This window comes from Haemorhous mexicanus, chromosome 3 (genome assembly GCF_027477595.1).
Source record: "Haemorhous mexicanus isolate bHaeMex1 chromosome 3, bHaeMex1.pri, whole genome shotgun sequence".
In the NCBI taxonomy this organism is placed as follows: Eukaryota; Metazoa; Chordata; class Aves; order Passeriformes; family Fringillidae; genus Haemorhous; species Haemorhous mexicanus.
Genome location: NC_082343.1, coordinates 14,570,331 through 14,582,776, shown reverse-complemented (window position 1 = coordinate 14,582,776; position 12,446 = coordinate 14,570,331). Strand labels below are relative to the sequence as shown.

Here is a 12,446-nt window from a genome sequence, read left to right as displayed (position 1 = left end):
CATGCGCGAGGGGCGGGCTTCGGGATGGGACTTCGGGCCTGAAATAGGAATAGGAGTGAGTGGGAACGGCAGACCCTCTTCCTGAGAAAGCGGAGTCCCCATTCAGGTGCCGCAGGTGGTCATCTGCCTCATGGAAGTAAAGCCAGTGGGGCGTTTCTGTCCTGGCATCTCTTGAGTGGGAGCAACCCTTGGACGCGTCCAGTGTTGGAGGTGATATCCCCATCAGCTGGTGCGTAGCTGCCGCTGGAGTGCAGGCCAATGTTTGTTCTGGGTGAAAACTATTAGATTTGCTATCCCTTCTTTCTAATAAACGAGCTGTGACTGAAAGAAAGCAGTAGCTGAATGGAGTGGCACAAGCCATTCTTATACATTCCTGTAGTACTGGAGAGTCTGAATTGAGACCCCCAGAAAGAAAGAATAAAAAAAGGAAATAGGTATTTTAAGCCTTCAAAACATGACTGTCTCATTCCTAACAAATTACCGAATCAATGACTAGCAGCTTGTTTGGTTCATCCATAGGAAGCTCTGTAGGAGTGCTGCTAAAATAGAGCAGGTGTGGGGTGGGGGTGGGTGTTGGAATCAAGCTTCCCACCTTCACGGCGGCACGGCAAAGCTTGCTAAAAGCAACCCAACAACCAGGAAGCAAAAATATCTTATTTTTATGTAGCAGATGCACAGAGCCTGCATCTACCCCTGTTACACACGGATGAGGCACGGCCTCGCATGTGCAGGCTGCAATCTCGTCGCGCCAGCAGGAGCATCCCAGGAGCAAATCCAGCTCCAGAGGGCCAGAAGGCAGCGGCATTGAAGTGCCACACGCCCCCCGACTCCTTATTTTACGACCCGGCCTGATGCGTGCAAACCTGTGTGTCATTTCTGTGCCCCCCCGCAGCTGTAAAACTCCGCACGAGAGCATCTGGTGCGTAACCCGGGCCGGGGGAAGGCGCTCGGCGGCGGCGCCAGGAAGCGGCGGTGCCGTCCGGGGCAGCTCCCAGGGGCCCTCGGCGGGAACGCGAACGGGAACTGGGGCCGGTGAGCGGGAAAGCGGGATGGGAACCGGGGCTCCTGCCCCCGCCCAGCTGGGCTGTGCAGGGTCTTCCTGCCGGGAAGGCATTCCCGGGGAACAAAGCGCCCTCCAGCCCTTTGTGCTCCCCGAACCGCGCTGCGCCCATCGCTCTGTGGCCCCGCTCGGGGGAATGCTGGGCTGGGAATGCTGGACGGGGGAAAAAGAGTGGAAGAGCACTTGCTGGTGCTCCAGCGCAGGGGGTGAGGAGAGGGTAGGATAGCGCTTATCCAAGGCGGCGGAAGGGCTCGGGCACCACTGATGCTCCAGTGCACAAAACAAAGGCGCTGAACTTTTACCTCCAAGGTTTTGTAACAAAGCAGAGCAATAGATGGAATGTTGGATGCAACGGGAAAGCTTAAGGTTACCAGAACAGTGGGGATTGAGGCTTCGCTGTGTGCCTTTAAAAATAAGCAGAATCTGTGGGGAATTACAGAAGTGCAGCTTTATACAAACTACTTGTGTAAATGTCTGCTTTAAAAAAAAAAAAAAAAAAAAAAGGCAAATTTTGCTAAAGACAAATCTTTACATGGAGGTAAACCCAGTCCTGACGTGAAGAGTGTGAAAAATGATTGGCTTCTGGCAAATATTAAAATGAATATGTGTTATGTTAGAAAGTTATGCTGTATTAATTTTCTTAAGTAGTGTGTTAAATATAGTTTTAGGTCATAACATAAGGTTAAAATAGAATCTATGCTATGTAAGATGCTTTTTTCTAAAGAAAGGAGTCCCACCGAGGTAGCAGCTCCAGGACACCTAAATCTTTCAGAGAAAGAGAATTTATTGCCCCATTGTCAGAAGAAACGAACTTCTTCCTGCCTCTCTCAGCCGTGAAGATGCCATTAGGAATATGAGGAAGACGTTGAGGAGGACCAGACAGAATCCTTTGTTTGAATGGAATTTATGCATCATGTAGGAAGTGTATGAGTATGCAACAGGCTATTGTTTTTAAGGGTTAATCCTCTGTTAACGTGTGTCCTTTTTCGGGCTTATGCTGCCCAGAAAAAGGTACCCTGACATCCGTAACTCTTTGTTTCTATTGTCTCATATTGTCCTAATCACAGTTGTCCAATTTTTTTTTTTTTATTACTCTAATTATATTGCTATTTTTATAACCATTTTATTACTATTAAACTTTTAAAATTTTAAAAACAAGTGATTGGCATTTTTCACAAAGAGCAACCAAAATGATTGACTGCATCTGCTGACCGATCTGTTTTTTTTCTAGGTCTTGGATGTAGGAAATATGAATGACTGGCAGAGAAAAAGCCCTCTAGACTGGGAAACGTATGTGAACAAATTGGTGAAAGTTGTTGCAGTTGAGAAACATGAATATGAAGGATGGGTTTTAACAGTTGACCCAGTTTCTGCCACGTAAGTACCAAAGCTTTTATAAAAAGTAAGATTTTTAGGAGGAGAAAAGATTCCAAGGCTGAAGCAAACTTATTTGGAGCAAAAATGGCATGTTATCTTGTTAAGTTGCAGTTTCTGCTGATGGCTGCAGCCTCCTTATCTTCTGGTTTGTACTTCCTGTGCACCTCATCTCTGGCTGAGTATGGGAAACTAAAAAGTCCTTGATTTAGAATAAGCACTGCTTAGCAACAACCAAAATATCAGTATGCTAGGAATGTTATTCTCTCTGTAAATTTAAAACTCAGCACTGTGCCAGCTTCTAGGAGAATTGCTAAAAAATCAGCTCTCTACCAGTTGAATGCATGTGTTCAAGGTGAAAGTTCAGAGCTTGCAGCCAAGGCTTCAGCAAACTCAGCTACTCATGCTAAGCAAGTAAAGCTAAGTGAACAGCATATTAAATCATACAGTATTATAATTCCAAGTGACTTACTCTATTTTAAAACTTATATTAACTTACATATTGCTATTACCTCTCAACAATCTTTAACAATGTGTTAAAAGTTGCTTTTGGTAATACACCAAACCCTGCTTTGGAATGCTGGAGTGTTTTCAGTGCTTTAGGTGTTGAAATCCTTAGCCTTTGTCCAGAGTTCTTGCCTGGCTTTCCACTCCAGCCAGACACCCAGGAAGGTGTCAAGGCTTCTTTGGAGAGCAAGCAGGGAAAATCAGGGGCACTGGACAGAAAGTGGTACCACACATCTCTGGTATCCCAAGTGAGTAACTTGAAAACAAGTTTGAAAGGCAAAATGCACCAGGGAATAGGCAGAAATTTGAATAGGCAGAAATTTGTCTCCTTGCTGCCAGAGCTCTTTCATACCTTATTGGATGTGAGCTTGTCCCGCATGAACACAGGCTGGAGGCTGAAAACTAAAACATTAATCTTCTGATGTGTTTCAGAAGAATTGGTTGTTGCTTCAGCCCTGAAGTAGCTCCAATAATCTCCTGAAGTTTCCTATTATTTTGGTAAGGAAGGTGCATGCAGCTGTGAGTGATTCTGGTGATGGTCCAGGCTGAAATCAAGGCATATCGCACTGGACACATACCCCCACAAAAGGCATTACTTTCACTAATGGTGGCAATAATAGGCTAGTGAAGTGCTGGCATCAAGTTCTGGAATTTTGCTTCCAACAAGAGGAAGAAAATGGTTTCTGATGCTCTTTGTTGATATATGAGGGAGAGATCCTAGAAATATAACCAGCTGCCTTCCCATTTGCATCTTAGGACTTCTGGGATGCAAGTGTCCTTGGGAAAATACCAGGCTTCTACAATGTGAGCCTGAGCCTTCTGTAGTGTGCTCTGTTGTATTTTCATTTTATAAACTGGCAACAGTCATTAAAAAAATACATTCTTTTGGCAATGATCAATAAGTATGACTGTTTTTTCATTAAAAGATTCTGGTGTTGTCAGCTGCCTTCAGCATTCAAAGTGATGTATGTATGAAGGTATCATTGTTTCTGAATATTGATATGTTTTAGGTTCTTCAGCAGTGGTGGGAAAGCTGCACAAAAATATTTCGATTTCCAGACCGGAGTTTATTTTTTTGAAGCAAAGTGTACATTAATATTCTGCTTGATATTGTCTAGAGTAGTTTCAAATTCAAGACCAGCAATTCCCTGCAGAGCCCCACATTTTTAGTATTTTAAGGGTATAGCAGCATGCTTTTCAAAGGAAAATGCTGGGTGCTGGGTATTGCCTAAATACCTGGGTTAGGCTGATGCTTATGAACTCTTATCTCCAAAACCTTGGAGGCTGCTTCTCAGTCTTCAGTTAAGAACAGGAACTTACACAATCTTCTTTCCTTGACAGTATTGTCCTGGCAACATTCCCAGAGAACGAGAAAGGGTTCCTATCATTTGTCATGGGCCACGCTGTCCAAGAGGTGGAGATCCTGCAAGAAGGGGACAGTGACATGAAGCAGCGCCTCGCTTGCATCCTTGCGCCCGAGGAAAGCCAAGCCTACAGCGCGGAGGAGCTGGAGAAGAGGAAGAACGCCTTGAAGACTTGGCTGGAGACAAACCACATCCCCGTGGGCGAGCAGGGGGAGCTGGGCAGGACGCTGAGCGTGGCGGGGGTGCTGAGCATCGAGCCCCCATACGGCCCCGAGCAGTGCAGCAGCACCAATGAGATCATCCTGGCCCGCGTGCAGGGCCTGCTGCAGGGCTACCTGCAACAGCAGCGCTGAGCGAGGGCTCCTGCTGAGCCCTTGGGACTCTAGGAGCTCTCCTGGTTTAGGAACCGTCCTGTTCTAGGAACTCTCCTGGGTGTCAGTAGTCACTATTTGCAGAAATGCTGTGTTTTGGGTACTTTTGTCTTGACTTTTTTGTATGTAAAGGAAGGAATAAAGAAGAATAAACTCAAAGCACAAGCATTTTTTCATGTGCTATTTTTATTAGAAGCAAACTGCTGGATAATGCTGATGTATTAAACTGATTTGTCAGTTTAACTTGTCAGTTTAGAGTTTTTGTAACAGTATTGTAAAAGATGATATATAATACATGTAAACTGTTTTCCCTTTAAAACTAGTTTAATTTATCTAGTGCTGAAGGCATATTTATTTGATGAACTGCTTACCAGATTCTCTTTTTTTGTTTTTTTTTAAATATGGTTTGGACTTCCTAAACCATATTTTAAAAAATGTTCAGAAAGCTGTTTTGTTTTCCTGGCTGGTTGGTTGGTTGTTTTTCCCATTACTGTTCTCCTAGTTTAGAACATAAACTACAATGTATGTCTGAGTTTGTAAAATTATTAGGGAAGGTTAGCAGGCAAGTAGCAGGTTTTAAAACTATTACCTGTCTATATTTGTTATTTTAGAGCAGCAGTGCTTGGAAAACCAGTGTTCTGTAAAAGGAAAATGTGTGTAATTCAGTAAGTCTGTGGTTTTTAGTGCGCTGTTTCTAGTTTATGCCAACACATGATGCAGGAATGATTATGTGATTATTCCTGAGATTATTAATGCAGTGAGGAACGTTTAGAGCCCTCATTTATCTCAATGTATTTGTTCTGCCTTATTAGGAGACAAGCACATTGGTATGCTCAAATGCAGCTGGAAAGTCTGCCTAACCTCTGTTCCTAAAAGGCTCTCCTCATTTGTGCTGGGATTTTCCTAAAATTACTTTTCATCTGTCAGGTTTGTGTTGATTTTTTTTCTTAAAAAATGTCTGCTGCCCATGCATTACTGTGTGTGTCTCCCTGGAAAGGTTGGGAGATGCCAGCAGCTCCAGCTGCATGTCAGATACGAGGGGATAAACCAGGACCTGAACTGCCTAGGCAGGTTGGGATGGACCCGAGGTGTGAGCCATCACAGGAGATTCGGGAGCAACTTGGGGATGCTTTGTTCCAAGGAAGGGACCACTCCTGGCTGTGGAATAAGGACCATGGCGTCAGCTCCTTCACCCTCAGCACAGGCAGAAGCCACGATGGGTCACGCATGAGGGGTGCAAAACGCAACAAGTGGCTCCCGACTGGTCTGTCCCTTAGAGCCGGACAGGAGCTCTCACTGGGGGCTGCCGGAGGCGAGCGTGTGCCCAGGAGGAGCGGTGGGCGACCCGGGCCCCTTTACGTCCCCTAAGGCCACTGGGCCGCCACGGCCGCCGCGCGGGAGCCGCCTCTCGCGAGACCCGCGCGCGCTGAGGCGCGGGCCCGCCCCGCCCCGCCCCCCGCGCGGCGCGCAGGCGCAGCGGCTGTTTCTCTATATAAGGGTTGCGCCTGGCCGGGCTCGCGCTGTCATCGGGAGGATGTCGCGATACGGGCGATACGGTGGGTACGGCGGGGAGCCTGGGGCCTCAGAATCGCGTCGGGCCTTCCACTGTGGGCAGGGGAGCGAGGGGAAAGGTGGCGGGACCGGCGGCGTTCGTGCCGCTCCGGCGGTGGGAGAAGGTGATCGTTCCTTCATGCGGCCGCTGAGAGGGACGGTGGCGAAGGGCCGGGGCAATACCGGGGGCGGCCGCCGCGGCCCCGGGGTCTGTAGAATGCGGGCGCGGCCCGGCGGGAGCGCTCTAAGATGGACGCGGTGTCAAAGATGGCGGCGGGGAGGGAGCGGGGGAGGGGCGGCCGCGTGCCCGGCGCTGCGCGCGGCACTGACATGGCGGCCGCTTGTCCCCTCAGAGACCAAGGTGTACGTGGGGAACTTGGGCACGGGCGCCGGCAAAGGCGAGCTGGAGAGAGCCTTCAGCTACTATGGACCGCTGAGAACCGTGTGGATCGCCAGGAACCCGCCGGGGTTCGCCTTCGTGGAGTTCGAAGACCCCCGGGATGCTGAAGATGCTGTGCTTGGCCTCGATGGGAAGTACGTGCATGTCTGGAACTTCTTTGAGGGCCGCAGCCCTCGATCTCCCTACGCCACACCGGTCAGGGATATGAGCGCATAAGAGGTAAATGTTCTTTCCGTTAATACCTGCTGTGTCTTGCAGGATAATATGCGGCTCCAGAGTCAGAGTGGAAGTATCCACAGGGATGCCGCGCCGCTCCCGCTACGACCGGCCCCCAGCCCGGCGCCCCTTCGACCCCAACGACAGATGCTACGAGTGTGGTGAGAAAGGCCACTATGCCTATGACTGTCACCGCTATAGCCGGCGAAGGAGGAGCAGGTACGTGAGGGGCCGGGGCGGCCTCGTTGCTTCACCAGCTCGCTTTTGTGTAGTTCTTGTTAGCAAAGAACACAATGTTACACCAGTTTTAACTCTAACTGTCGTAAGTCAACAGGTGTATATCACAATTTTTTTTTTTGCTAATACATATAAAATGTTACTATTTTAATAATCAACCTGGTCAAAACCTTTCAGGTTTCTTCGTTTGAGTCAGTCGCCTTGATTCAGAATGTCACGAGCCTTAAGATTTCATGCTGAGGCGCCTTGCAAATCCGACACTTAAGATCCTCCTAGACCTTGAGGTGATCAGCATAAGAGGCCAGATCCCCTCGAGCCATCTACACGTAGCTTCACCTTATTCTTTAAGGGCAGAAAATTTGAGACGGTGACCGCCGTAACAGTAAATTTGGCTTTCAATTGGGGCCCCCCTCCGGTTTAGAAAGAGGAACACCAGATTGACCACATTCCCACCTAGAAAAATCTTCTTGCGTCAATCAAGCCTCACCCTGGCTCATTGGGCTGTCAGTTTGATCGTCGTTAGATTGAAGAGAACACCTACCTAGATGCAGCGCTCGCCTATAGATACTTCTAGATCGTCTAGATCTGCTAGACCTTGGGCCAAAGAGGGTCGACCTGCAAACTTGCAAGGTTTATTTTAAATACGCATTACAGTGTTTTCTATTCTAATGTAATTCTGCAATGTAATTCAGCTTTTAACATTTTTCTAGGTAGTAAAAATGCTCAAGACAAGTAGGCCCAGACATTTTTCCAACTGACAGATGCTAGTGGTGTGTTTTTGTTGTTTTGTTTGGTTTGGTTTTTGGTTTTTCTTTTTTTTGTTTTATTTTTAAATCTTCTTTTTAGTTGTCTGAAAAAAGTTTTGACTTCAGCAGGGCCTCACACGTGTGGGTTGCTGCAGCTGTCTGCTGATACCTGTTTTTTCTAACCTAAACCCAGGTCCCGGTCTAGATCCCGCTCGAGGTCTCGAGGAAGAAGGTATTCCCGGTCACGCAGCCGCAGCCGTGGTAGGAGGTAGGGCTCTGCTTTCTGTGTTTTCATTCCCCTGCCTTCCTCTGTGGGCCCCTCCTTCTTTTTCTGTAGTTGTTGCAAAAAGTACCTTGCAGTGATGAGTTGGTTTTTGCTTTGTTTTGTAGATCCAGGTCAGCTTCCTACCGCAGGTCCCGGTCGATGTCTCCTCGTAGATACAGATCATTCTCACCCCGCAGGTCCCGCTCTGGTTCTCTAAGAAGGTCAAGGTATGTGGTTGCTGTTAAACCCACAGCATTGTTGAAGGGCATATAACGTGGAGTTGAAATATCAAGTTATCTTTATATATATTTATAGCATTTATAATGTAATCAGTAATTTTGTTTTGCAGTCCATATATTGGTAGGAACCTTTGCGGTGCATAAGAGCTACTCTGAATACTTTGTTTAAAATTAAAGTGTATAATTTTGGAACTGCTGTTTCAGAGATTTTTTTTTTTTATTTTTACCATTTTACTAAAGTTACAGCCTTGCTGTATGTTTAAGGTTTCCAAATTCAGCTTCAGTTGTACAGGGTGTAATTGCTTAATCTGGTAAAATGGTGGCATTCATTTTACCTGCATGGCAGTACTGACCAAAGGTGCTACAGCCTTCTAATAATAAAAATTATTTCTGCCAAACCAACAGATCCACATACAATTTTGGGACATATACAATAACTGTTTTCTGTCTCACCTGTATGAAGCATGTGGTAGTAGAGCCTCCATTGCTTTTTTTCCAGATCTAGGTCCAGGTCACGCTCCAGGTCCCGGTCTGTTGTATGGCCTCGAAGCAGGTGAGACACTCGTTTTGATCCAAAGCAGTAATGGTTTTGGTGTGTTGTTTGGTTGTGGTGGTGTGTTGTTTCTTTTTCTTTTTCTTTTTCTTTTTTTTTTTTTTCTTTCGTGGGGGAATTTGTCTGGAAGCACTTAGAACGCTGTCCAGCAGAGCAATATTTGCACTTTATGCCTTTTCACAGACAAAAGTAGTGTACTATTTAAGGTCTGTGGAGAGATTTTTTTAAAAAAAAAGTTAATTCTTATGTATGTCGTAAATTGAGGATGGTTGTGTGTGCTGCCTTCTACTTAGCAGTGGAAGAGATGCTCATGCTGCTGAGTACCAGTTCTGGGTGGCTGTGAGCATTCCCATCTTCAGTAACTGTGACCCAGTAGGAAGTTACTTGTTACAAGGCTGGAAGCGGGCCAGACAGTGGCTCAGGGTAGAGACCAGGAAGGTTTCAAAGCAGTGGCACGGAACATTTTGTTTAGCATGTGCCAGCAGCATCCTCGTAGTATTTCTGTGAGTTAATAGGCCGGGTAAAGGTGGATTTTGATTATCCTTCAAAAACAGTTCTGAGCAGAAATAGAATAAAAGTATTTTGCTTTTTGAGCCAAGTGTGTTGAACGGAGCATTCTAATGTCGAGTGATAGCTTGAATTCTGACACTCAAGGAAGACAGTTTTAAGTAACAACAAATATTTGAGTTGATAAAGTAACATAATAAATGTGGGAGGAAAGTTTCACTGTTCAAGTAGATTTTAATTCCTGAGATAAACTGGGAGTAGTTTACTCATTAGATATTTGTGCAAAATCTATATTTATGCTTGAATAAATTGGCATTGGGAACTTGAGCTGAAGAATGCACCAGCTCTTCAGCACACACACTTACTTGTGGCTGATGCTAGGCTCTTAATGTGCTGTTAAAATACTTTCTAAGATGATACTTGAAACTATTCTTCCCTTTCTAGAAGGGCTACCTGCAGGTAGGAAGGAAGTGTGGGAGTCTGGTCTGGTGTTCTGTGGAGCTGGCAGCTGAAGCTTTGCTGGGGAGCTTCCTGTGCTTGCACTCGTGCCTTCTCATGAGTGGGGTCTCTGCAGTAAGAGCTGAAGGATTCCCTTGGAAGGTCCTGGGGAAGGCCTGCAGCACCAGAGCCTTCACTCTGTGGTTGGTGCTGCTGCGTGGGGTGAATTTGCTGTTGCTGGTGTAGCTAACTCTCCATGTGTTTGCATGCCCACTGGCTGCTTTGCTGAGCTTTATTTTTCTCCTATTGTAGGTCTGAGTCTCATGGTAGATCTAAATCTGGCTTACCTGCTAAAAGGTGAGCGTTCAAATACAAGTACCACTCAGTTGGTTTTTGTTTTGGTTGGTGGGGTTTTTTGTGGGGTTCTTTGGTTTTTTCCCTCATGATTCAGAATCTCTGTTTGGATTGGTATTTCAGTTGCAGGGTTGACTTTTTACTTTTCATAACTGATTTCAAAAACATTTTTCATACATTATGGGGTTTTTTTGAACAGCTGATGTTTTTGCGGGACAGTAGGCAATTCTTCCAGGATTTCGCATACAGATGTTATACACTCATTATTACAAAAAATACTTTTGACAGGATTTGGGGCATGTTTTCTCCTACCTTTGTTCTTAAGTGTCTGTAGTTCTCCCTCTCCCTAACTCTGCTCGATTCACTGCTCCTGCTTTGCAGGGTCACTGTGATTTACAGCAGCTTTGAAGCTGTGTGTTGCTCCTTTCACAAGGGCTCCGGCTTCCAGCATTTTTCCTTCTCACCTGCAGCTTCTTGCTTAAAGTACCTGGATACACTTGATACCCCCACTGTCAGTGCATTTAACAACATCAAATTGTTCTGATTTTAAATGGTCAGAAGTGGTTACAGAGAGCACCCAGGTGTACCAACCACACTGACTGGTCTGTCTGTTTGTTTTTAAACAGCCGCTCAAAGTCCAGATCACCATCTCCAAAGAGAAGGTAGGAATGTCTTAAAACTGGAGTCTGTCCTATGGTTCAGTGGCACTTGGGCTGGAGCACTTCCTAGAGAAGTTAACTTGGGCAAGGATAAAAGCTCAGGATTTTTACTTGCCTACATCTGAACTATGAGAAGATGAATTGTTTATGGGCATTTCCTGCTGCTGGTAGTCAGAATGTCATGATACAGCTAAGGAATAAGAATAGCTGCTGCTAAGGAAACCTTTCATTAAAGGTTTCTGAGGAATTTCGAATTCCTCACTAGGGAACATGTAAGTATTGTAAGGTGTGGAGCAAGCCAATGAAGTGGTGTAAGATTAAATTCCTGCTGGTGATTCCTGCAGGCTCAGGAGTTGGACTTTTGGCTTTGGCTTTTTTCCTTACCCATTGATGTGCTCCATGAAAGAAATTTTCCTGTGTTACCAGAGAAGTATGTGCTGGAATTGAAATATCTGAGCAGGCTTGATGTCAGCTCTCTTAATTAGTCTTCAGCTTTCAAGCTTAAAGCAGTTTTTATGTTAAAGTGTACAATACAACACTTCTTTTATTATTTCAGAACTGTAAATGAAATAAGGGCCGAACTCCAGAGGAAGCTTGGGGGTTGCATGCACAGTTTCTGTAGGAGTTGTTCTTAATGGTTTCTTGTCTTTTTTTTTTTTTCTTTTCAGTCACTCACCATCAGGAAGCCCTTGAAGGAATGAAAGTCCTAAAAGAATGGGTTCAAATTTAAGAAGTTTAGTAAAAATTTATTTTGTTTACATTATAAGGGATTTTGTGATGTAAGGGCTTAGTCCTAGAAGGCTGTTTCTATTGACTAGCAATTGGCATGAATCTCTACCTTCTAAAAGCCTTGTTAGCAGACTAATACAAAACTCTTCTGTTGTGTTTGTGTTCTGTGATCTGAAAATGTTCGGCTTTTTTTTTTTTTTATTGGTGCATTGAAATAAACTGCATTTCTAACTAATCAGTTGTGATAACCCCACTGTTCACAGTTTGGGATGGGGAAGCAGGCAGCGTGCCCCTGGGGTGAAAAACAGCAGGCAGGTTGGGACAGGCATGTGTGCCTTCTGCATCCCTATGCAGCACCAGCTAGAGGGAAAAGGTACCAATCTGTTGTGTGTATACTACATGTCTGTATACCTTTTTTAGGAAATTTAAGGGGTTTTGTGGAGATCACAAAGCACAACCTGCCAAGTAGCAGGATCTGTGTAGAATGGAGAGCTCAAGTTCCTCGTGTCTGCCTGGTTCCATCCTGGCAGTGAAGTGTACCCAGGGAAGGGTCCTGCTGCTGTGCTGATTTGTGGTTGCTTTGGGAAACCAGACTGACCCCATCTCACCATGGATAGATTACTGGATTAGTAAAATAGTTCAGGATTTTTGCCAATTTGCTTCATCTTTGCAGCTGATAATGGCTGTTACCAGAATAGAAAGGAAATTTTGGAGTACCAGGTAATTTTAGGAATAGTAGGAAGGGGAGAGCATGCTGTTTTTCTGGGGTGGCTGAACACCTGCCTGCCCAAGGGAAGTGGGGAATAAATTCTTTTGCTTTTGTTTTATTAAACTGTATCTCAGTGTGTGAATTTCTCACATCCATGCTTCTCCCCC

At 45.5% G+C, this 12,446-nt stretch overlaps 2 protein-coding genes across 11 annotated transcripts; both read left to right on the top strand.

Annotated features, from left to right (window-relative positions):
* Positions 1-5: 5 nt before the first annotated feature.
* Positions 6-4,841, top strand: GEMIN6 (gem nuclear organelle associated protein 6). 9 transcript variants are annotated; one of them, XM_059840899.1, is made up of 5 exons: positions 13-229; positions 671-919; positions 1,785-1,984; positions 2,292-2,437; positions 4,283-4,841. In XM_059840899.1, exons 3-5 carry the CDS (start codon positions 1,958-1,960, stop codon positions 4,656-4,658), a joined length of 549 nt encoding a protein of 182 aa, XP_059696882.1. In that variant the 5' UTR covers positions 13-229; positions 671-919; positions 1,785-1,957; the 3' UTR covers positions 4,659-4,841. The 9 variants fall into 9 exon arrangements, with proteins under 9 accessions (XP_059696888.1, XP_059696882.1, XP_059696880.1 ...); XM_059840897.1 differs by having other exon boundaries at positions 668-919; positions 1,833-1,984; XM_059840900.1 differs by having other exon boundaries at positions 668-919; positions 1,785-1,975.
* Positions 4,842-6,117: 1,276 nt separating this feature from the next.
* Positions 6,118-12,402, top strand: LOC132324607 (serine/arginine-rich splicing factor 7-like). 2 transcript variants are annotated; one of them, XM_059840891.1, is made up of 9 exons: positions 6,118-6,232; positions 6,581-6,761; positions 6,886-7,062; positions 8,020-8,094; positions 8,217-8,318; positions 8,830-8,883; positions 10,141-10,185; positions 10,809-10,844; positions 11,510-12,402. In XM_059840891.1, exons 1-9 carry the CDS (start codon positions 6,211-6,213, stop codon positions 11,532-11,534), a joined length of 717 nt encoding a protein of 238 aa, XP_059696874.1. In that variant the 5' UTR covers positions 6,118-6,210; the 3' UTR covers positions 11,535-12,402. The 2 variants fall into 2 exon arrangements, with proteins under 2 accessions (XP_059696874.1, XP_059696875.1); XM_059840892.1 differs by lacking the exon at positions 10,141-10,185.
* Positions 12,403-12,446: the final 44 nt, after the last annotated feature.